Genomic DNA, 26,343 nt, shown 5'->3' with positions numbered 1-26,343 from the left:
AGTTTGGAAATAGTCGTCTCAATTTTAATATTTGTAGAGGCGATTTATTAACATTCTTGAAGATTCTACGTGCATAAACCATAGTGTAAATGTTCTCTTATGCAAGCATGGCAATATATCGTGCTTTTTTTTACCAAATGGAAAATGTCATTATTTTTTATGTAATGTTTTTATAATACTTTTCTTTCCAGGTGGCGAATGAAGAAAAATAAGGATGCAATAAGATTATATAAGACTAAGAAAGGCGGGTAGGCGGGTAGTGCCTGGGGCGCCCACAGCCTCGGAACACAACCGCCCACAATTTTCGCGGTTGTAAACAAAAATGGCGGACAAAAGCGTTGGCGGCATTTGAACAATGTTGTAGACTGATGGAAAACTGTCAATATTACTCCCTGGAAGTGGTGCTAGGTCTCTGAATATCATGCAGCTGTTGAAGCCGGAATGGATTAACCATGACGGTAAGGTGGTCGCTCCTTCCGGTCATAAAGTTAAGACAATTCACACTGTCGAGTTCCTTGATTAGTCGATTATATTACAGAGTAAACCTGTTATTTCTTATGATTCTATGTATTTTCTGCTATATATCGGCATTTATTCTGGTTGAGGATGAAATGCAGTGGAATTTTTTGTTTCAGGATTATCTGTATTGCAGGTATTTATTAATTTATTCATTAATTCATTAGTGCAGGTACTATTAGTTCCACCATTGGGCTGGAACAAGAACATTATGTTTTTCTCAAAAATATGTTAATATTTAGTGTATTTCTCTTTAATTTTCTGTTACAGAAACATTGTAATTCTTTAAGGCAGGCACAATCTACTCTACAGGATTAATTTGCTGGTTTACAGACAGTCGTCAATTCCCAGGCACCCTCCCTCCCTCCTTCCCCTTAAACAGTTAAGGCCTAGACCAGTACAAAGAATGAAAGCACAAAAATGCAAATAACTCTTCACGTGTTCTCCACAGGCATAGATTTTAATGGAGCTTTTACAAACCTGTTAAATTCAAAATTTAACATTCATTTTTCCTTGATTCAGTGCTTGATCTGTACTGAATTAATAGTTAACTTTTGCATTAGTAAATTTAAATATAGGTAATAAAAGTTGTGTGGTGGTTGGTACCAAATGTGACTCAGACTCCAATCTCTGGCCGTCTAAACTAGTAGTGTTTATCAAAATAAGTTGAAAATGCCACTAATGCATGCCAGACACACCATGCTACTACCATCTTAATATCAAACCTTTTCAGCAGTTCCCACAAAAGGGCTTGCCAAACATTGGTGTCCATTTCACTAGTCTCCAGACACATGGGAAGAAGCAGAGATGCCATCAAACAATATGAAAACATCACTAAACAATATAGTACTGACACACCCTTCTATGACCTGTAATAGAGGTTAATCCTCATAGATTTCCAAGAAATGAACCTACCAGGAACCTTTTTAAATATACTACAATAACATACTGAAACATTAAAGGTATCTAAATTGAAACTGTAGAGTAAAAATTGACTCCATAAATATGGTTTTAAGTGTAGATATGATAAAGCCCAGTAGGCTCAGGAATCTGTACACCAGTTGATTGACAATTGAGAGGCGGGACCAAAGAGCCAAAGCTCAACCCCCACAAGCACAAATTGGTGAGTACATCTCGTGTTATCCTCTGTTTCCATGTATGACGAATCATCCTATGAGACGGGGATATGAGAAGAACTCATAGTTGGCTCTTGAACTATACTCTGCAATCCTTCATAAAGAATAGGGTCGCAGCACATTATAAGCATTGTGTATATCTAAGCTTGTCGATAAAGAAATAATTTTGATATGCTACTGTACATACCTATACATGTCACTCATTCTTAAGTTGTATTTTCTTAAAAGTAATCTTTTATAATTGCAAAAACACGTTTCTACAGCAAGTGCCTGATCAATTGGGTTGAGATAGCCATGTGAACCTGCAGATCACAACCAGCAACATCAACAGTGATCAAGTTATGAGCTAGGAACCCTGACCTGAAGCTTGGCTAAGAGTAGAAAAAAATTAGACAAAGGTAATAGTTTTCCTGAATTTACCCAAGAGCCACCATCTACTGTACAGTATCTAGTGGTCTTGGCAGGTACAGGAAGCTGACAGCTTGTCTAAAGTCCAAACTTGCCATCGGCTAATCATCTTTATGAAGTGCATATTATGCCTTGCAACTGTTCAGGTAAATGGCTGAATTAAAACATTGACAATTTGGTTTAGCCTTTAATTGTTGGGGTTATTTTCAGGGGGCAAGGCCATCTTCAGTGTAGATTTGCACCCGGATGGTTCACGTTTGGCTACTGGTGGGCAAGGTCAGGATTCATCTGGACGGGTCGTGGTGTGGAATTTGAAGCCTGTTGTTCATGAGAAGTATGAGGAGGATGAAAAGGTAAATATACTTGAGCTCTGTCCAAATATTTGAAATAAGAATACACTAATTTTAATTTTGAAAATGTTTTCAATTAATATGTACAGTACAGGGTAGGTTTAGTAACATTAACATTTGGCTGCAACACCATATTTTTTTCATTCCTTCTGAGGGTCAAAATACATGTATAGCCAACATTCAAAATGATATCTTAATTGTGAATACAAATTAAAAATAGGGTTGAGGTATGAGTGTGAGGGTTTTATTATTATTAAATGTTATTTTATTAAGCTCCTTAAACATAATTTGGTGTCGGTACTTCAGTTTATATCATGAGAGGAAAACAGAAACAAAATACACATGCTGTATGAGCAGAATTAGGAAGTGGCCATCTGCATCTCATGTTTTGTGATCAAGGTTTTCTGGTCCTCAGATCAGGTTGCCAGTTCTTGGGGCTCTGGTTCCTGGATTTTGAGTCTGCACTGTGGTCTCCTGCTGCTACTCTGGGAGTTTTCATTTATCTCGTCTGCTGATCTGTTCTCTCTCCATTCCTCTGCCTTCTTGGCTGCTTTGCTCATGTTCAGGCTCAGTTGTTGTTTTGTGTCACCTCTTTGGGTGTTGGCCTTTGGTTCAGTCTAGGATGTCCCTTGACCTTGCTATACTTATGTTGCAGGTGCTTGGAAAGTTGCAGGTGCCCCTATGCCCTGAGCATTCTTTTTTTTTTTTTTTTTTTTTTTTTTTTTTTTTTTTTTTTTTTTTACTTCTTCCATGCCCTGACTTTTACTGTTAATAATTTGTTCTTGTACAGAGAGGTAATCCTTTTTAGGTGATTCACCAATTTGAGTTAGCTTGGGAAGCTTCTGATGAGGACCTTAACTGACAGAAATCAAGCATTGTGTGTAATGAAATACCCTTCTCTGGGGGTTCTCTCGGTAGCTCTGCATTCCTGCCCTCTTCCCTTTTTTCATGGGGGATAGAGGATTGATTTTGTTTTCATACACAAGTGGGTACAGTAGTGGACACCCTATGCCTCCAGTTAGCAGGCCGAGAGCTGTCCTTTTCCGTAGCTCATGGTAAGCTTTCCTTACTACTTGTTTTTCCTGGAACAAAATCTACCAATTGGCTAACATCCAGATACTCAATTAAAGATTAAACAGTTAAAGATTGGTACCCACTAAATCCTTCCCGGCCAGAATTCAAATCTGGCCGGGAAGGTGAAGTGGTAACACACTCGCAACAAGTGGGGCGAGTGTGTTACCACTTCACCACCTGGGATCGTTGGTTTGGTTGGCTTGTAAGTCTGGGAGTGGGATGCGTGTAGCCTCAGGTAGCCTGGTCTGCCACCTAGTGGTAGTTAAGCACTTGCTCGATGCCAATGACTGTTTGCATTGTTACTTTTGGGTACCTAATTTTCTTCAGATAGTTGTTTGTTCAATTTATTTATTTATTTTTATATTTGTCTGATCCTTAAGTGCTCACTTTGTAGTTAGAGGCAGATTTTGGCCTGGCACCTGGTAAGCAAATTGGTTTTGACAGGCCTCTTGCATCTCCCAAAGGCTTATGTGGACCACCACTTAACTCAGGAAACAATTGAGGGGCCCCTCCAGCAAAGGGCATTTCATTACATTCTACTCTTGATTTTTTATCTTCATAATTATGTGAATTTTACTATTTTACTACGTATTTGGTAGTTTGTGCATGCATAATGTTGTGTGTTGGATTATCTGGTTAATAGGAAACATGTGTCTTTGAAACTTGTATTCTGTACATGGTACTACTTAGTGTGTATATGTACATTATGTTTGTATTTCATATATTTTTTCTCATGGTATAAATTAATGTAATATTATATTTGCCTTTAAATTATTGTATTCCATATAAACACATGCATGAGCATTGTAGAATATGTAATACTGCAGACATATGAGTTTTATTATTATTTTTGATTGACATGGAAATAGCCTAACCCATCGTCCTAATAGGGCAGCGCATTTGACTCATACTTTACCTAAAGCCAAGTATGTTTTGGGTCCTCTGGTAGGTTAGGATAGGGAACTACTTTAGTACGACAGTTTCCTGATGTTGGGAAACCTTAGGGGGACGGGCTGAATATAAAGGGTAAAAATAAAGAGTAAAAATGTCTATAGCACAACACCAACATATAGCTCAAATAGCTTAAGTGTCTCACCCAGTGATGAGGTGTCAGTTCCCATATCTTGGGTGAACTGCCTGCAACACGAGTGTCTACTGAACTGTCCTGGATTATTAGATGTGACCTCTCGGGATATGGGTAGTGTGTGTGTTTTTTTTATGCAAATTTGCATCAAATTTGTAGATTTATTCTAGTATCTTTTATGGTTCTCATGAAAGGGGACGACGTTTTTATTTGAGGGAAAAGGGTTCATAGCTACTGCCATATGTTTTAACATCACAATTTATTATTTATTAATGAAAAAATTGGAAGCCATGAGGATTCAAACCTGCACACTTGGTACTCACAGACACATGCCTTAGACCACTTTGCTACATGATGTAAAAGCAATACAACCAGGGATTCAACTGAATCCTTTTGGGGTCCGGAGGCTTCCAGTGAAGCCCAATCAGGGGGTTTCACACATTGCCCCCCTATGCACTCTGGCTGTGGTCTAGGAGTTCTGCTTCCAATGCTTCTTTTCAAATGCACATTGAAATCACATTAATGTGATGTATCAATGAAAAAATTAGTAGGAGCCGTGATTTTCTCATTGATACATCGCGATACAGTAATGTGATTTCATTGTGCATCTGAAGAGAAGCATTGGAGGTAGAACTCCTAAACCACAGCCAGAGTGCAGCTATTTTAGTGAGAAGCAGCTGATAATTTAATGAAAGGCAGCTTATATTTTAATGGGAGGCAGCTCCATTTTGTTAAAGGTAGCAAGTATTTTGTTTTTGTGTTATGACCAGTGAGGAATGGGCTGCTGTCAATGATTTCTTGGAGTGTGTCGTGGTGATATTTCTGTATGGTGGTGGTGATAGTTCTCTATTGTGAAGTAAATGTATGACAATATTTGCTTTAAATAATTAAGGGACAAATTTCTTAAAAAAAAAAAAAAGTAATGTTTTGCATATGTCCGTCATTATGCTCTTAAGATTTGATCCTCGTAAATGCTCAAAATGCTCAGCCAAAAAAGTGTTGATGATAAAATATTCAAACATTGCTGCTAATGCTCATTTTGGGGACTAGAAGCCTGTATTTAGGCTTATGGCCCCTCTAGGCCAGCTACTGACCTTCCCTAGGTCAGTAGCTGTTTAACTCCTCAGTCCCTATTTACTATTAGAGTAGCAGAGTCATCAGATAAAAGGAAGCATGCATGTAAACTTCATTGCTGCCTGGGGATTGAATGCAGATCCCTTGATTGTGAGCCAAGTACATAGACAATATGACACAGAACTCCACAGTGTGTTAGGCTAAAATGCTTTATATTGAAAGCATTTCATCATCCCTCCATTGTTGGTTCCACTATTATTGGGTGGGAAGTGAGAACTTTTATGGATATTAGTCACTTGGATAGTTAATAATTTATTATAGAGATATGAAAGATTCCTCAAGTCTAGCAAAAACTACTTATTTCAACCTGTAAGACAAATGATTTAAAATTAAAAATAAAACCATTGAGATAGGAAAAATCTATCTGTGCATGTGTGTTACTAAGTGTTTAGCGTGCTTGTATTGTGATGTGTGACGTAATGCAATTTATTTTGTTACATTTAAATTGACCTTATAGTTTATCGATTGTAGGTTGATAAATGTATTTTTGTTTGTGTTCAATATGCATGTTATCACTGTTACTTGAGGCCTCCAGTAATGAATGTTTAACTGATTATTTTATATTATACAAATTTAAATTAAATGCAGTCATGATAAATTAGTTACAGTGTAGGTTTCTGCAGCAGCTCTGAAAATGAATTATTGATATTCAAATGTTTCTTTGTTATTGTTTTATTAAATTAATAACATAAGCTTAGCAACAAGATCTTTTTCTTACAGAAGAATTTTTGAGTTTCTGCTGTAACTCACATTAAAAAAAACTGTGCAAATGTCCAATTTAAAAGTATACACTTTTCTAAAAAAAAAAGAGATGCCAGCTTTCTCAGCTGTAATAATAAATGCATCTCGGTGGCCTGATAGCTGAGTGGACAGCGCTTCGGATTCGTAGTCCTAAGGTTCCGGGTTTGATCCCCAGTGGAAGCGAAAACAAATGGGCAGAGTTTCTTTCACCCTGATGCCCCTGTTATCTAGCAGTAAATAGGTACATGGGAGTTAGACAGCTGCTACGGGCTGCTTCCTGGAGATGTGTAACAAAAAGGAGGCCTGGTCAAGGACCGGGCCGCGGGGACACTAAGCCCTGAAATCATCTCAAGATAACTAAAAACATATTGATATACATTGGGTATAAAGAGGATATTTAAAGTGTTTGTATATATTATGTCCTCACTGGAAATGTTATTGTTGGCATACGAGTTAAAGTACTGTGTATGCCATTGTGTAACTGATGGTTGGAATGGCATGTACGTAGTAAAAAAAATAAACATACATTTCAGTGTCCAGCATGAAGTTAGTGCCAAACATTTTTGCTCAAATCATTACTAGAATTTTTTCTAAATTATTTTGAGAACAGTAGTATGATACAGAAATGCAAAAAGTTAAGGACACTATAAAAATACAGTAATTTGTTAGGTAAGTTTCTGAGAACACTGGCATATTGATCAGTCATTAATGGACACCCATTTCCTGTAGGTGCCCAAGTTGCTGTGCCAATTGGATCAGCATTTAGGGTGCGTGAACAGTGTACGATGGTCTTGTAGTGGCCGTTATCTGGCCTCGGCCGGAGACGATAAAGTTATTATTATCTGGCAACAAAGCAGTTATGGAGGTGAGTGCATTGCATATAAATTTTTCAACTAAGCTTTTGTTGCTCTAAAAAAAATTTGAGTGTGGTGATAATAGCCCAAAGATTTGTGTGAACATATCCCATCATCAGCATAAAGTTTGTACGTGATAATCCTCTTGGGCTTTTAGACGAGGTCTGCTTGTAATGCTCCCATTCCCCATATAATAATTCAAGTATTAGTAACTTTAAATTTGTGCTGTTGGTACTCTTGTCTGTTCACGTATGTTAATGTGTGCACGTATTTGTATAGATGTATATTTTGTAATACCTGTATACTGTACTACATGTTGTGTATGGGTGCATGTACTGTATGTGAATATTTGCAAATAAGCATTTTTGTTTTAATAGTGATTTTAAGTTATTACTGCATGTGTATTCAGACACTTATGGGTACTCTAATCTTTCATTATTATCTTTCATTATTATCTCTCTCTCTCTCTCTCATGCCTCCCTCCTCTCTTTGTAAACAAAGTGTGAAGCTGTAACACTTGCTGGTATGTGGCAATATGTAGAAACTTTATAGCTGCTTCATTGTTTTTCTGAATGTGGGTTTAAAAATACATGCTATAGATTTTACATGCACAAGCTTGCTTCTTGTCCATAATAGTGAATTTGCTCCAAATATCATGGCAAGAGCTGCAAATATTTTTGTGTGCCATTTTTAATAGTTTTTTTAATGGAGGCGATTTGCCATATTATCTATTTTCCAATATTAACAAATGATGCTTTAGCCCATTTAATTTTTCATCACAAGGCTCATGCATCCGTGCCTTCTCTATGTTAATGTACTGTGTAAAAACATTATGCTCTGTATCATCATTCACTCTGCCAAACATTTTATTTAGGAAGCACCTTTGGTATATGGTGCTGGTAGAGCCTTAGGCTAGTTGTATTCAGTAGTGTCTTGTTACCATACAATATACTGTATCTTATAAAAACAAAATGCATAATGCATAATGATTTAGTATCTTTTATTCTATGATAGTAACAGCTTTACTGTAAATATATTCATCTGTGTTAAACAGATTTCAAGATAGTTTATTTTCATTTAAATACATTTTATACGAATTTTCTAATCCTCACGTGGATGAATCTAAATGTTACTCACAGGTGGTGCAGTTTTTGGATCGAATGTAGTGAATGTTGAGGCGTGGCGAAGTGTGGCAACCTTACGTGGTCACAATGGAGACATCTTGGATGTAGCGTGGTCCCCCGGAGACCTGTGGCTGGCATCAGCATCGATAGATAACTGCGTTATTGTCTGGAATACAGCTAAATGGCCAGGCAAGTCAAGTCTTAATTTTCAGCAATTTCATACAAGAGTTATTCATAAAGATTAAAAATTTTATAAAATTAAGGAAATTGCTGTTTTTATATTTTTTATTTACAGTGTTTAATTTGGACCATAAAAAATGTATAAACTGTTAGATTGTACCAAATTTTAAGAAGCCTACTATTATATTCCTTAATGTACAGTATGTGTGTGTATAATATATATATATATATATTATATATATATATATATATATATATATATATATATATATATTTATATATATATATATATATATATATATATATATATATATATATATATATATATATATGTATGTATGTATGTATGTATGTCGTACCTAGTAGCCAGAACGCACTTCTCAGCCTACTATGCAAGGCCCGATTTGCCTAATAAGCCAAGTTTTCATGAATTAATGTTTTTTCAACTACCTAACCTACCTAACCTAACCTAACTTTTTCGGCTACCTAACCAAACCTAACCTATAAAGATAGGTTAGGTTAGGTTAGGTAGGGTTGGTTAGGTTCGGTCATATATCTAAGTTAATTTTAACTCCAATAAAATAAAATTGACCTCATACATAATGAAATGGGTAGCTTTATCATTTCATAAGAAGAAAATTTGAGAAAATATAATAATTCAGGAAAACTTGGCTTATTAGGCAAATCGGGCCTTGCATAGTAGGCTGAGAAGTGCGTTCTGGCTACTAGGTACGACATATATATATATATATACACACATACATACATACATACATACATACATACATACATACATACATACATACATACATACATACATACATATATACATATATATATACACACACACACACTCCTTCAGACAGTTTTGAATTCCATATTATAATATAGCATGAGTTGACTTAGGGTTTTCAAGACATTCCCAATTACCATAAAATGTCCAGCCAAATGGCAAGTATGAATAAATATTGTTGATTGTATGCTTGGTTGCAATTCATTTTGATGGTACAAATTTGCATCCTATGAGCCAGGAAATATGTTACAGTACTGTATATGTAAATCACATAGAGTAAATATATCTATTCTGTATTTGAGATTTAACAATTTCTATTCATTTGCAGTAAAAAAAAATTTTTTTTATTAAACTTAAAAGATCATCATTTTAAACTTCACAGAGCAAGTACGGGTTTTAAGAGGGCATACTGGTTTAGTGAAAGGCGTTACGTGGGATCCAGTTGGCCGTTATTTGACTTCTCAAGCAGATGATAAGAGTTTACGTATCTGGCGCACTACAGATTGGGCTACGGAGGAGAAAATTGTTGATCCATTCACCGAGGTAAGTTTTAGTTGAGAATGAACCCAGCTCTACTACCGAGAATGTAGAAGTATGCCAGGATTTTGACATGCCACCATGGTTATTAATTTCATACATGGATAGGATGATGAGGGAGTTCAGAGTAAGAAGTCAAAATCAAGCATTGAATATATTGAGACACTCTTCTCTAGCTGAGGCTCAGTAGTTCTGGTGCATTGCCTCTAGTACCATAGAGACGGCTACAAAACTACGAGGCCTCTGGACTTGTGCAGACCTACCGAACTCCAGGACCAGAGTTGGGTGCGTTTATAGAGGTGAGATGCAGCATGGGGATCTGAGATCTATTTCATAACTAAATGAGATAATCCAGAAAGCACATGTGTTGCAAAACAAACTGTAGTATGTACAGTATCTTGATGAAAGGAAGAAAAAATGAAAATGGAAAGAGGTGGTCTGATTAAGGTAACAAACCATGCAATAGTATCCAGGCACACCATCCAGGTGGGAGTTGAGGTCACTCAAGGGTGGCACCTGCTTACTTCATTTAATTTTTCACACTTGTTATTCAGCGACAGTCATATATGTATGTCTGAAGGCCTGTGTGTGGAAATAAGGTCCACACTTGTCTTTCGGCAAAAATCTCACCTGCATGTTTGTGTATGGGTGTAAGTTTAGTCTGTAGTGGATTCAATTTCTGTTGTTTGTAATGCCTGTTATTTCCTTTTTAAATAGTGTGGGGGTACAACAACTGTTCTGCGGCCAAGTTGGTCCCCAGATGGTCAGTATTTGGTTTCGGCTCATGCTATGAATAATGGAGGGCCTACAGCGCAGATTATAGACCGTGATGGCTGGAATACGGATAAAGATTTTGTAGGGCATCGCAAGCCTATAACGTGTGTGGTAAGTGCCATATTTTGGGTTTCTGAGTTTAAAATTATTTTATTGTGTTAAAACTTATGAATTTTGGATGTGCTTAGTGAAAACATTTAGACACAACAGTAAAATATTAAATAACTGTCTTTTTAAATTTAAGCTGAGAAATGCAGAACTAAAATGGAAAAAATGGAATTATAAAATAATTGCCAGAAGATTTGAATCTATTAATAGGGAAAATGTTGTAGGAAAATACATTTAATATATTTGTATACACTATCATGGTTATCATGTTTCAGTAAGGAGCTTGATTTTAATTTGATCTCAGCACTCGAGCTATACAGTGCTGTAATTTCTTGACTCTTCCTTGCATGCTTAGTGTAGATAATTCCTTGTGGTTTGTAAACCCATATTTTCTTAGCTTGTTACATTGGATCAGTGAAGATAATGTTTACACTTTAGTGTTGTAAAAATGTTCTAACAACAGATGGTTTCCAGATTTAACAAGCTTTGACAGTGCTTCCAAAAAGTAATTTGACCATTTTTAATTTGCAATCATTTGCAGATATATTTCATGTATCACCAATATATTGGTGACTGATTATTATCTTCATGCATGCACAGATGCCACTCTGAAAGCTTTCAAAATTATTAAGAGATTGTTTTGGGTGATTTGAAAACAGGGAGTCCCATATTCCTTAGACCTTAAGGATGGACGTATTCTGTAGTTGACACCTTAAAAATGGACATTGTTATGCAGTTAAACACAAGTTTTGAAGTATAGTATATCTTTAAGCCTAGTAAAACTAGCAAGAGGAGGAGAAGCAAGAGCTACCAGGTGTTGCAAATTGTGGCAACATTGTGGTTCTCTAGTTGTGTCCATTGGGAGCAAGATCTAGCTCTTGAGCATCTTTTGAAAGCTGTTGCATCCTGTGCATTTATTTCCCTTGATATTTATTTATTGTTGTACTTGGTATTAAAGCTGTGACTGGAATTGCTTCCACATCCTCTACCTAAAAGCTTATTCTGTTTGTCTACCGCCCTAACTGCAAACAAGAATTTTATTGCATCTGTAATATGGTTCTAAGTGCATTCAATTTTTTACAGACCCCATTAATTACAAATATTTTCTATTTACAACTTCGACTTCTTTATATTTCCAAATTCAACCTGTCCCTCTTATTCTGCTTTCCATTATCTCGAATAGACTTTCTCTGTCCGTTTGATCTATTTTCCTCAATAAGTATCTTGTTAGTTTTATTGTGTGTGTTTCCGAGTGTGTCTTGTCTCTGTGGAACAACATCTAGCTCTTGGGCTCTGCCTCATAAGAAATCTTGGATGGCCTGATATATTCCTTTTTTACAATATTATGTATGATTCCTTGCTTAGGTTTCTAAATGCCATATTTTGTTGGAATTTACACATATCCTGCTGATATTATTCTATTTACATGTGTTTGGTGTTAAGGTTGGTGTTATATTCACTCCGAAGTTATCCTCATTTTCTTACTTTTGTAGTTGCCTTCCACTTGTACTCTGTTGTCTCTTCCTCAAACTATCCTTACGCAGCCATGATGAGTGTTGTTGGAGTCCAACAGCTTGCTTCACAGTAGCAGTAGATATTGTATGCAAGGTCCAGTAACATCCTCCACATTCATAGTGCTTATCTATCAGTGACTATATGGGAGTTAGATCTAGCTCTCTATATTCCACCTCCTAGCCATTTATAGATAGAAAAAGAAGACATTGGTGGAAGCTGGATGTGCAATTGAGTCGGATGTAAGGAAGTTCTTGTTCCCTGTATGGGTGGTAAGAAAGTGGAATTCATTGAAGGAAGAGGATATTGAAGTCAATTTCATCCACAAGCTTAAGAAGAAATTTGATGAAAACGTTAATATTGACTGGGTAATTACCATGCTAGGTTTAAAAGGCTAGGAGGTGGAACATAGAGCTAGATCACACTACCCCTGTATTCATTGCTAGGTAAGTACCATATAGCTTACACTTGCTGGGATTGAACTCTAGTAGTAATTTGGCCGACCAATCTTGAAGCTTGCCTAAGTTCCCTGTTGTGTTATGTTCTAATTCAATCTTTAACCTTCTCTTCAATTATGCATCATCTGCAAACAATGTCAATTTGTCATGACTGTATTACTTCCTTGAGAGAGTCATCCACACATAATCAGGAATATTAGGGGGTCCAAGTGAGACCCCATTTGCAACTTCCCTCCACTCTGATGTTCCTCAATGTTTTACTGTCTTCCCTCTGTCAGATATTGTAGTTCTCCTTTGAAACTCGCTCCAACACTTTCCTAAGAGATTTCAGCAAGTTTCCATACTTTGTTTTCCCACCTTTTATAGAAACCTATATAAAAAAATGATTTTTTGCTTCAGTCTTAAGAAGAAATTCACATACAGGCTTTTTCTGTCATAGAACTTTTAATTTAATCAGGTTTGTCAGGCTTAGCTTTCTTCTTTACCCATGGTGTCAGTTATGAAGTTCATTCTCTTCAGATGATCCACAAATTTAATTTTTAAGTTCAATTCTTTAACAGATTTAATGCAAGTGGATGGTGTATAAAATTGCTAAATATGGAGTGAAAATTGAGTTATAATGGCTGTAGATGCTAAATATGGAGTGAATATTGTGTTATAATAGCTGTAGATGCTAAATACAGAGTGAATATTGGGTAATAATGGCTGTAAGAGACAAAAGTGTAGTAGTTTGAGATAAGTGAGTAACCTTAAAACCTGACAATACTCTAATAAAAATGTGAGGAAAAAAGAAATTTGGGTCATAAATATAAAATGGTCAGAATGATCAAAGACAGGTTGAATAAATAATTAGAACGTATAAATGTCTAATGCTTTATTAACTTTTTCAGCGATTCAATCCAAATATCTTGAAAAAAATTGACACCAAGACGGGGAAGTCTGTGCAGTACTGCTGTGTAGCAATTGGTTCTCGGGATCGCTCCATCTCGATTTGGTTTACTTCACTGAAGAGACCACTTGTGGTGGTCCATGACATTTTCGATGATTCTGTAAGTTGTTTAGAATTCAATTTAGTTAATGCATATTCAAAAGGCAATACTTTACTGTTTAGGGATTTAAAAGATATTATTCAATCTGTTTAGTTGCATGAAAATTATAAGTGATTAATTTAGGCTTAGATATATAACATTACTAAAATCTGGGAATGTCAATAATTTGTTGATGCATGTATTAAAAGACCCATTATCATAATTCACTATTTATAGATGTCATAATTAGCCCCCTATCATTGTTGTAATGTACCAGTATTAAGATTGCCACTTGAAATAAAAAAAAATGGCATTGATTCTAAGGAATTTTTTCTCTGGTGGGAACTGGAAGGCTCCCTGTGGCTAGATACACTGAGATAGCTCATATTTGTAAGTTACATCAGTCTTTGTGTGTCCATAAATGCCTACCAGAGACCACAGGCCAAAACCTAGCTTTTGGTCTTTGTTAGGCTGGTAGGTCCCTGCACCTCATGGTATTCATGATCACCTTCACTGAAGAAACATATCCCCAAAAAGGAAGCAAAGCAAAACAGACAACTGCAAGGTTCACAGTAAGTAAACAGACAATGCAGCAAATAACTGTAAACGATCCTCCCAGTAAGTAGTTTGGTCATACACCACTGGAGCTACTGGGTTTCCATATCAATAGTCCTCAGTCCAGAGTCTAAGACAAACCAAAGAGATGTACCTCATTCTGGAGGTGCAAACGATAAGATCCAAACCAAATACACTTCCTGAGAAACTGAATGCACTGGATCCCTGGTGGGAAGTGATGTTCAGTTGTCTCAGCTGCTGACATGGAAGGGGCAAACACTGGAGAAAACCCAGATACACCCACAGTTAAACCCTGCCCCAGACTCCAGCACCCTTAGATGTATTAATGCCTGGATCAAAAGGGAAAGAAGGGACAAGAGATGTGGCAAACCGTGCCAGATGGAATCGAGGAAGGTGGAGAAAGAGAAAGAGGGGCAAATTAGAGCAGGAGGAATTCACCAATTGCTTCAACTCCAATTCTCTAAACATCACAGGAGCAAACTCCAGAAACACCAAGCTGCGAACGATGTATATAGCAAAAACGAACCTGTATAACGGAAGCAGCTCGATAAACCACCTTCCTAGAAGGAGGCTCGGCTAAAAGAGAGACCCAGAAAACAAATCTTGCAGGCCTTAGGGTGAAAGGCCACCCCTGAGGCCACCCAACAGGCAGCATGGTGGTGACAATGAATGACCATCCACATGTAATAAAGCCGATGAGAATCCCTGAAATTCACTAGTAGCGCAACCTTTCCTCCTATAAAGAAGGTTGCTTTTTGATCGTATGTGTTACCTAAGGCCAAAAATATTTGTATTTGAAAATGGAAGCGTCTTGCAAAAGTGACGTACTGTCCCGTTTTCTGTCCTCTGATAGGTTAGTAGAGGACACTTTAAATTGACCGTTTTTTTTTACGGGAAACCTTAGGAGGACGAGCTGAGTAGTGAGTATGGGTTCAGTGGGTCAATCCATGATTATCCACACTGAAGACCTGTGGGGCTTACAGGCTTGAACAAAGAACCAAGGAAGACACCCAGGCACTAGGGAATGCTCACCAGATGAACTGATACCAAACACAGAACGAAGGAAAAACATGGTCGTGAAAGATGTCGGTGACGTACCATATGTACAAGCTCACAAATTCTAGTACGGCCCCTTAATTAATAACACCAGAATGCCCCAACCTCAGAGCCTTGTAGAGGAGTCAAAGACCCTTGCATTACTCCAGGCAAGGCACCTCTCACAGGAGACCAGTCTCTATTGGATAAACGCACAAACCCTTCAGGTCAGAGTCCAAAGTATGGTTAACACTTACTTATAAAAAATCCTGGACTTAAAGAGCTCGTAAAGTTGTCAGAACTATTCTGACATCAGGTGAAGAACAAAGGATTGTTGACATGGGGAGCCAGAAGCTCCCGTGGTGCTGTCACGATGGTGGTCGGCTGTTATGAGGAGGGTACACGACTGAACCACTGGGTGGATCGTTTGCTGCATTGTTTACTTTCAGTGAACCTTGCAGTTCGTCTGTTTGGGATCAGTTGTCTTCTGGGAGTGTGATACTTTGAGGGAGAGTGGTTATGAATCCCCTGCTCAGTATACCTCTTTGAGTGGACTAGATTTTGGCCTGTGGTCTTTAGTACACTTCTTAGTTCTTGTAAGGGCTGATGTGACTTATATAGTGGTATATCTCAGTACAGGGAGCTACTCTTCTCCTCCCCCCCCCCCCTACCTGAAAATGATAATTAAAAATCAATGTGTATAGTACTGTATTGTCTTCTGCAATGTGCAATTTCATTTGCTGTGATAGCAAAGAAAGTTTGACTTTGTACATATGTAATTTTTTATACCCAAAATGTTTATTTGTATTTTTCAATATTTCTATATTAGAAATCTATATTAGATTTGTTCATTAGAAATAAAATATATTGAATTTATATACCTCAGTTTATATACCAGGATATAAATTTATATAATATATGAAAGATTGCAAAACAAGAATTGTTTAAAATGCCCCAAAATGGTGAGGTAATTACAAAGATATGCCAGATCTTAGTGTTAAAACATTTTCACCTAAAATATGGTACATATAAATCAGTGTACATTACATTTTAAGAAAAAGTGTTAAAATAATGCAAGGAAGTGTCAGAGGCCAGCGGTAGTATCAATCACGTGCACATGTAATTGAATCGAAGAGATGTAAAAAAAAATCTCGTTCCTTATACGAGTAAGTGGGAATGTATTGAAGGAAGAGGTTGCTGAAACCAGTTCCATCCACAAATTTAAAACAATATAAAACTTAAAACAATAATATTGAGAGTGGTAATTAGTGCACCCGGTGTGAGCAGCGTGGAGGTGGGACATAAAGAGCTAGATCTAACGCCCCTGTAGTCACTAATAGTTAAGCATATGATAAAAATTTAAGAGAAGAGTGCACTTATTAAAAAATCACTTAAAACACAGAAATTAAACATTCACTGAATTTTTAATGTGGAAAGAGTGCAACTCCTGAGGTTTAAAATCATACAGTATTTGTATTTAGATTTAACAACTTGATTTCTAAGTGATATATATACACATCAGTACATTTGTGGCTAAGAGTGAATATTTACACAGCCATTAAAAACTTAGTTTTAACTGAACTGTTAGCAATAAACTGTTCGGTTCTAATGTAAATACGTTTATTAAACTTAAAAGTTAATTCAACTAGATAAACACTTATCACTTATTTCATTTTTGAAAATCCAAGACCAAAGGTAAGTAAAAATTTATTAACGCAAGCAATACTATGACTTATAAATACTTTGCCGTACCTGTGCAGAGGATTCTTTCATAAATGGAATGATTGGTTCCTGATTCTCCCACTGCATTGAATTACAGTATCTCTGGCATCCAACCTCTTCTATTTATTGTTCTTCGTCTTCCCTGCTGTTTGGCATGGCCTTCGTGTGATCTGGATCACACGAAGTTACAGCCCCACTCCTGTGCCAGGTAAGTACACTATGGGCTCACCATAACCCGTGCTACTTGGAACTTTGTGTTCCGAGTAGCTGAATCTAAAACAACAACAATGGATCCTCTTGAGTTGAGCTACCACCTTGGTGATGACATTGGGATTCCGTTTTTGACATAGGTCTTGGTTTTAGGCATTTTATAACATGCACACACTGATGCCACATACATAATCTTCTTTGCAGTACTATGTGGTGCTCTCTCCTATTTTTTTAATAGTGTAAAACTGGATTGATGTTGTTTACCTTTCGGTTAATCCGTGGGTACCTTCACTTTGCCACATCATTTGTGATACTGTATATGTCTCTGGGACCACACTGGACACTGGCCATTGCTTCACTTCTGGTTTATCTTGCATTGGTTATCATTGTGATTCACATTCATGAAGTGTTGAATTTGCTTGCAAATGGCCTCTCATATTTTAATTTAATTGCAGCAGAGTGAGGAGAGGGTGTGGTCTCCTTTCATTGAATATGTACCACATTTGGCATGCCTTAGGTAGGGCTATTTGGATGCGTGTGTGTGGAACCACGTTGCTACCTGTCTTTGTGGCCCAATTTACCAACTGAAAGGTTTCTGGTTTCCAATTGTTGGAGGCAAGAAGCCTGTTTAGGCCTAATATTTACCTTCTCTGGGATGCAACCCACAACAGTTACCTAACTTCTGGGTATCTATTTACTGCTTGGTGAAGTAAAGCATCGGGTAAAAGAAAACATTTCCTAACATCTCTGTTCTGCCACAGGAATCAAACTGGGGGACCTTTGGGATGTGAACCAACATACTAACTACTGCACTACAGGCCCCTTTATGGTCAGCAATGAGAAATTTAAGCTGCTTTTCAGATCAAATTAATTTTAAAACAGGTACTAGATACAAGACATGTCTTTTAATAGAATAGTTGAAATGTGCAAAACATGTAGAAATAATGATGTTGCAGTTGGCTAAATGTTTAGGATGCACAATACAAGAATGTAACCTTGACCAGGAAAATCATAGAGGGTGAATCTTTCCAAACAGGAAATGCTTCGCTATTGATTATACTCTTTCAGGCACTAATGTTTTCTTGTTTGATATACTGTATTATTCTGTTCTCATATCTTCTTTCTTGGCAATTGCAATATCTTAGGAATGATGGAGAAATATTTTACTGCTCACATGAGATTGCTAAATTATGATAATCACTGAGACTGTCTTTTAAGTTCTCAGAGTTGAGAGATAGTTGATAATATATACAGGGAAAAAGACTTCAAGTTAGATTCCCAATCTTCATAATAAAAGTACAATTTTCTTGAGTTAGACATACAGTAGGAGTGAGATAACCCCTACTAAATAATTGGGGTGTCTTAAGTAGTTAGAGATCCCCAATCAACCTCACAAGTTAAAGGCTCTTCAACATTCTACCAGCAGATCTAAGAAATCTCAATGGAACAAAGGTAGAAGCCTTCAAGAGGGAACTTGGAATGTTCCTGAAAGCTATGCCAGATCATCCACATTGTGATGGTTATATAGACTTGCAGGTTACAAGCAGAAATAGCCTGGCTGATCAGAAATTCAACATGGAAGCCTGGTCTTTAGTCAAGCTACTAGATTAGAACAGCCCTCAAAATTGGTTCCAGGTAAACAAACCATTGGTAAACAAGAAAGTTGTGTTCATATCTATCTTTCTGAACTGCGACCCATTCTAGTGTAGTGTAATCAACTTGTGTAAAATTAATGTAGACTACTAGCATGTCTGTTAATGCAATTCTGTTACTAGCAATTTTAGTCAAGTTGACATGATCAAGGTACAACTATATTTTGAAGGTACAGTATAGATTTTTAATTACAGTATATAAATATTGTGTGGCATAAGGTTGAAGAGAGTTCAAACTGCTACCAACAATGCCGAGAAACACCAACACCAAGATCAGAGTAGACTTTATTTGTAGATGGCATCGTGCCTGTAAAGAATTTATCAGCTTTTGATAAAGATCATACAGGTGAGCTGTTACCTGCAAAATGCAGCAGCACAAGTGAAAACTTATTACCAAACAACATTTATTACTTTGTAGTCAAAATACCATATTTGGTACCAATTCAAATGTCACTAAATGACGGTATGTAATGTATGTATGTATGTATGTATGTGCAAACAAGCTTGAATGGTCCTCAAGCATATATGCAAATGAAAACTCCACACCCCAGAAGTGACTCGTACCCAGACAGCCAGGAGCACCGAGCAACTGGCGTACATGGTACCTCAACCACTTGACCAACTGTGACCGTACAAACATACATACATGTATGTATGTGTGTGTGTGTGTGTGTGTGTGTGTGTGTGTGTGTGTGTGTATATATACACACACACACACACACACAAACAAACTGGAAAAGGTGCAAAGACATGCTACTAAGTGGCTCCCAGAACTGAAGGGCAAGAGCTACGAGGAGAGGTTAGAAGCATTAAATATGCCAAAACTAGAAGACAGAAGAAAAAGAGGTGATATGATCACTACGTACAAAATAGTAACAGGAATTGATAAAATCGACAGGGAAGACTTCCTGAGACCTGGAACTTCAAGAACAAGAGGCCATAGATTTAAACTAGCTAAACACAGATGCCGAAGAAATATAAGAAAATTCACCTTCGCAAATAGAGTGGTAGACGGTTGGAACAAGTTAAGTGAGAAGGTGGTGGAGGCCAAGACCGTCGGTAGTTTCAAAGCGTTATATGACAAAGAGTGCTGGGAAGACGGGACACCACGAGCGTAGCTCTCATCCTGTAACTACACTTAGGTAATTACACACACACACACACACAGTATATGTATATTTACCTGAAAATTCCAAGCTCCTTGGCTGATACTAACATCTCCATTTGTGTGATACATAACTGAATGCTTTACCACTGAACCATCAGACAGTTGGGAGGTAGGATCAAAGAGCTCAAGCCCACAAGCACAACTAGGCAAGTACTTCACCACAAAAGTAAGGGACAATACTGTATATTCCTTTGCCTAAACGTGTACTTGATAAAATAGTTGGCCATGAGACTCGAATGCACCCGGGTAAGTCATTGAATCGGTCGAAAAATATTGTTCAATACTTTTGTGATATGGTCGTCTAGTGTTCAACACTCAACTTTGCATCACAATACAGTATTGGAGATTCATGTCTCGGCCATGGCACTCAGAATTTTCAAGTACAGTATTTTAAAATACAGTCTGGGGACTATTCAGATTTATCATATGATCGTTGCCTAAACCTGGAGTTTATGAAATAGTTAACCATAATACCCAAATGCATCCGGGTAAGGGGTTGAATTTGTTGACAAATGCTGACCTTAGTTTTGTGGTGGGGTGGTGGAAGCTGGAGTATTCTGGAGGGGGGACAGGAACACTTCTCACATGGAGGAAAATTTTCTGACAGAAAAATGAGGGCAGTAATCAGAGGCAATTTATTTACCGCAAGGAATACAGAATTATATGAACACGTTTGCCGATGATGCAACCTGCACTTTCAAATAATATATTGCGTTTTGACTTCAAAAGCCTCAGTAGTCAAAATATGATGTACTATAGATCATAATATTTCACAAACATTAATGTTTTCTGTGTGTGGGTCTATCAGTTAGGTTAGGTTCGGGAAATTTAGTACAACATTTTTGTGACTTGTAACAACTTGGGAGGACGTGATGGATAATGCTAAGCTACTAGCAGTCCATGTGCCTGCTAGGACCAGGTCCTGGCTAGCAGGTACATGGACTGACTGGGGGCTCTACACCGGCCAATCTTTAAGGTAAGCCAGAACACAATCCCAACAAATAAAGACAAGTCACCTTAACTTGAGCCAATCTGGTAAAAATACGAACCAGATTCAAGCCAATGAGAAGCCCCATGAAGCAGTAAGCCTGATGCTTTACTAAAAACCTAACCAATCCCAAAACCTCAGATGTACTGTATTGGAACATGCCAATAAGTGTCCCAGAATTCCAGAAAAATCATCCAGGACCCAGCCTCTAACACAAGTTGTGCATGTGCAATGTGGGGCAGGGCTGCCACTTGTTCAACCCATAAACATCGAGGATGAAATGGAACTCCACTGAGTTCTGTTCTGGAACCAGGATGAAACGGAACTCCGACTCCTGTTCTGGAACCAGGATGAAACGGAACTCCGACTCCTGTTCTGGAACCAGGAAGAGATGAGACACCCAGCGAGGAGATGCAATCATTTAGACCATACTGGAAGTCGCCCACTGTAGTTACATAATGAAAGTTAGAGTAAAAAGCCTCCCCCAGTAGCCCCAATCCATGAGAGGGAAAAAGGATCAACCAACTCCATCACATGATGTGTGAAATGATCCGAACAGCCCACATGTCGTGGGGACCAGGAGTCTAACCCGACAACGTCCATCCTCCCCACTTACCGCCTCATCTAAGGCGTACTCGTATCTCTTGCTGGCCTCCCATTGAATTGTCCTTACCTTGCTGTTACCTTGCAGTGGTTCCGAGGTACAAGGTCCTCATCTTTGACCAGGGGCCAGATTCACAAAGTAGTTACTCAAGTACTTACAAACGTGTACATCTTTCCTCAATCTTTGACGGCTTTGGTTACATTTATTAAACAGTTTACAAGTGTGAAAACTTCCTAGTCAACTACTGTTGTTGTTATAAACAGCCTCCTGGTGCTTCAGAGATCATTAACTGTTTAATAATTGTAAACAAAGCTGCCAAAGATTAAGAAAAGATGTACAGGTTTGTAAGTGCTTGCGTAACTGCTTCGTGAATCTGGCCCCAAGTCTTTGACCAGGCCCTCAATCATGACAAGTAGCCTATTTTATGTGCAGGTGGGTACAGAAGTAGGCATATTTTGATTCTTGTTAGCAGGCTTAGAGCATTCTCTTTCCATAACTCATGTTAAGTCTTTCCCTACTTGTTTTCCCTGGAACATAACTGATCAATTAGTTTACAACCAGGTTTCCAGTTGCTGCTGGGTAAACAGGGTCAAGCAGTTTAGTATTAGCACCCAGTCAATCCTCCCTGACCAGGCCTCAAACCCCATTAAAATTGCTGGCGAGGTTCTAGGCGAGACACAAGGTGAGAGTGCTACCAATATACCACAAGGAAAATGTTTCATTGTAGAAGTGACATAATTGGTAGATTGAAATCTTTAATAAATCTGTAAGCATTGGCCAAAAGAACATAAAAACACTACAGTAGACCAAGTGGCCAGTGTAAGGCAGGTCCTATTTCCACCTAATATCGAAGTGGCTGAAGTGAATAATTCACTTTGGGTGAAGAATGAGACAAGTGCAAAGAGTGTGATGCTTCATATTTTTAATGGGAAAAATGTCTAAGCCAAAGATGTATGACAAATGCAGCTATGATGTTTTTCTTTGAAGTTGTTAAGATTTGTCCATAAGTTATTACAAAGTACAAGTAGTAGCCTTATAGTTTATTTTATTCATAACCTTTGATACATGTGTGGTATTTGACAGGTTCTGGATCTCTCATGGAGCAGTTGTGGACGATATTTGATGGCAGTGTCTAAAGATGGAACACTTGCCTTCATAAATTTTTCCCCCGAAGAAATAGGATTTCCGCTATCACAAGATGAAACGGTTAGTTAAGTATTATTGGTGTAATATGTATGAACTTGATGCATCTTCAACTCTTAAAAAGGACTTAATTACATGCACTTGTCAGTGCTCTCACATGTTATGCACTTCTATCAATTTATATCCATTTGTCCTTAAGCATAATTATGGCAGAATATAATGTTACTGCTGTTCATCGATTTATTCAGAATGTTGCTTTTATTTGATAATTTATTTAAGATTGCAGAATTGAGTAGGCAGTTTCATGTCATTAACGTGTAGATTGGGCTTTATAATGGGCCATATAGTTAAGTATGGCTAATGGTTATCTTTAGTTTGTATTAAATTTTTGGGGAAAGTTAGGATGACCATAGAACCAGTAAGGAGAGAAATCAGAAGGAATAAGGATAGAAATACAAGGTAAAGACTGCTGTAAACAAATATAGTGGCTGAATAACTTTGGATATGCAGGCAGTTTTGATAATGTGGTACAAGTTGATTTGTGAGTTTTTGTCAAAAAATTCTTGGTTCTTGCGAGGATTGATCCCCGAGATGTTGGCCTCATGAGAATCTTCCATAGACATTTTGCCATTTACCAAAGTTGAAAAGAAATTTTAAGGTATACTTAAAATACATGTATAAACAAAAATCAGCATTGAATGTAATGAAATGCCATTTTCTTGGTGAGTCCTGGTGGCTCCCTGAAGATACTATATAGTGATATTGTACCATCTACCAGGTTGCATCAGTCATGGAATTCTATGAGCCTACCTGGGACTAGGATCTGAACCTGGCCCCTCACACAGAGGTGCAGGGAGCCGTGACAATTATTTTCCACGCCTTCCCATGTAAGCAACTGTAAAGCTAGCGAGTCAAGACAAGCCACTGTTGACTTCAGTAGAGTCCAAAGCTCGAAACCCGCCAAAGGAACTCCCCCAACTGTGTAAACAAACAATATCATTCACTCGGAACTAGCATGAGCTCATTCACCCCCCACCTACCCAACTCGTTTAAGGGGGAAGGGTTGGTAGCCCACCGTCAGCTGGCGTCTACTCTCAGTTCTAAGGCACATGTCGTCATCCACCCAACAATCTGGGCGGGAAGGAGGGGATCAGGGAGCCATCGGGGCTCACCCAGAAATTGGTGTTTCATTACTTTTAATGCTGGCTTTCTGGGGGGGGGGGAGCCCATTTTTGCTCTTTGAAGCTAACTACATACAGAGAAGGGAAACACAGGAACTCACCAGAGAGGATGAAGCAACACAGAAATCAAGACATAGATGAGGCACCCGGCCATAATCCCTGTTCATTACACTCCCTGCCACACTAGTAAAGCTCAAAGCTCAACCAGTCGGATGCGTGTGTGTGTGGTTGTAACTGTATTCTGATGGGTGGGCTGTCTGTAGGCTTTAAAATAAATGAGTAGTGTGAGCTCGGCTGCTACGCTCATAGCTCTCCTGCCTCATTCTCGTGGACAGTTCTCTAGGTACATGACGTGTGCTCTCTCTTGAGCTCCTTGAACACCGTAGATACAAGTATCAACTCCACACACATCCCGGTAGAGGACGACTCTCCATTCATCGGTGACAACAGAAGAACATGCGTGTGAATGTTGTGTGCCTGGTGAGTGTGTAATTTGTATTATTTTATGTACACAGTCTGACTCACATTTAGTGGCTCTTAATCGTGACTCAGTGAGCCTGGTGGATAGCTTTTGACTCTGGTGAGCCCATTCATAGTGAAACATCCCATGGAGTGCCAATCTGGACTGTGCACGTGTTGTGAATATAATTTTCCAACACATGCCGAAATTAAATTGCATGCAATTTAATTTCCCAAGCATACATTTAAAGCTCCAAATTGTCCTTTTTGCATATGACAGTGGAGTTAGGCAGATGTTATTGATGAGATAGTCATTATTACCAGTTTAAAGGTTAAGCTGCATTACATCACCTGAGTATATTTGGCCAGAGATGGTACTGTGCGTAGATTTGCTTATGACCTCTCATAATGTAGAGACACTTATCCCATTTCCATGCGTAAATGCACTTTATGTTCAGATTTTAGTGAACAAATTTATATGTTAAGCACATGGTGTTTCTCCCTCATATTACAGACTTTTGCCATCTCGGTTCCATAAACAGATTCCCCCCCTCCCCATCCCCTGTACTAGCACCACATCTTATAAAATTTGATGTTGAACAAATTATTCTGATCTCCCTGCACCACCAGGTAAAGATCAGACACAACCTATATCTAGCAAGGTCTCAAGATCTTATGCACTAAGCATTTTACAATGTTGATAACCACTGTGAGTGGCTTGCACACCTATTCTAGCCTAGCCAAACGCAGTAGGGGTCCAACCTTAAAGTCATCTCGGAGACTGGGTTGCCAGAGCCCTGTCCGACATACAAAAACCCAACACCCGAATATCAGTCGAGCACATGTTTACCAACACTGATGCTCGCAAACAGCATGCTTCCTAACATCACGGGTGGGAAGGTAGAACTTAGACTAGGTAGACTTAACAACCTTGCAGACAACCTAAGAAAGACGAACCTTAGAACAGGATATATTTGTGAACAAATCCAAAAGGGCCGTGACGAGGGTTCAAACCTACGTCCAAGAGGATCCTTGTGGATTTGTTCATTTGATACATCACGCTATTGTGATTTATGTGTGTAAGGATATATTTATATTTTTTTAAATATAAGATATATTTACTTTAGAAATTAAGTCTTTTATTAATTGAAGTTATTAACCCATAAATTATGTTTATTTGCAATTACTGTTCCTATATACAGTATATATATATATATATATATATATATGGGATATAGAATGCCATTTTTATTCTACCCTCAGAATACTCTTCATATGAAGCTTTATGGTAAATCGGCCCAGACTTCCGCATCGTCAGTCAATCCCACAATTATCGAAAACCCTGAGCTTCTCCGTCTTCGTGAGGAGGAGAGAGCTCAGGCCAAGGCAGCAAGTGCTAGGTATAATTAAATACTGTATTCCATTTGTATATTTACTTTGAATATGCATACATGTCATCTATGCAAAACTTTTCTTGCTCTTGTACCCTTATTTGCATTTATCTTTGTTATGTACTCTATACAGGCAGATCCTGCTTAATTGTCATCAGTAAGACACAGATTTCTTTTATTATTTCTAGCATTATTTACTTTTTGGGAAAATTTTCTATGAATAAAAAAACAAATTAGGGAAACCCATTAGTGTTGTATGTTGAATTCACCAGGAACGAGGAAGAAATCTTTGGTCTAAGATATCTGCCATGATAAAGTGAAAATGATTCTCCTATGGGTTATTAATTGTAACTTTTCAGGGATTTGTTTCCTAGTAGAGGAGTTGAATAAGATATATTCAATT

At 37.9% G+C, this 26,343-nt stretch overlaps 1 protein-coding gene and 1 long non-coding RNA gene across 3 annotated transcripts in view; one reads left to right on the top strand and one right to left on the bottom strand.

Annotated features, from left to right (window-relative positions):
• Positions 1-272: 272 nt before the first annotated feature.
• Positions 273-26,343, top strand: part of Hira (histone cell cycle regulator-like protein) — a 35,394-nt gene continuing 9,323 nt past the window's right edge. For both annotated transcript variants that reach the window (XM_045741221.2, XM_045741222.2), the window contains exons 1-9: positions 273-458; positions 2,271-2,413; positions 7,173-7,308; positions 8,437-8,610; positions 9,777-9,937; positions 10,649-10,816; positions 13,674-13,832; positions 22,850-22,972; positions 25,813-25,949. In XM_045741221.2, coding sequence (XP_045597177.1) covers positions 422-458; positions 2,271-2,413; positions 7,173-7,308; positions 8,437-8,610; positions 9,777-9,937; positions 10,649-10,816; positions 13,674-13,832; positions 22,850-22,972; positions 25,813-25,949 — 1,238 coding nt within the window. In that variant the 5' untranslated portion in view covers positions 273-421. The remainder of the gene's footprint in view (positions 459-2,270; positions 2,414-7,172; positions 7,309-8,436; positions 8,611-9,776; positions 9,938-10,648; positions 10,817-13,673; positions 13,833-22,849; positions 22,973-25,812; positions 25,950-26,343) is intronic.
• On the bottom strand, positions 13,643-15,794 carry LOC138366220 (uncharacterized). Its single transcript, XR_011229104.1, has 2 exons — positions 15,680-15,794; positions 13,643-13,830 (listed from the first exon to the last, which is right to left on the bottom strand). It is a non-coding gene; the product is annotated as an uncharacterized lncRNA (long non-coding RNA).

This window comes from Procambarus clarkii, chromosome 19, assembly GCF_040958095.1.
Source record: "Procambarus clarkii isolate CNS0578487 chromosome 19, FALCON_Pclarkii_2.0, whole genome shotgun sequence".
In the NCBI taxonomy this organism is placed as follows: Eukaryota; Metazoa; Arthropoda; class Malacostraca; order Decapoda; family Cambaridae; genus Procambarus; species Procambarus clarkii.
The sequence above is the reverse complement of the archived record's forward strand: the minus strand, read 5'-3'. Positions and strand labels throughout refer to the sequence as shown.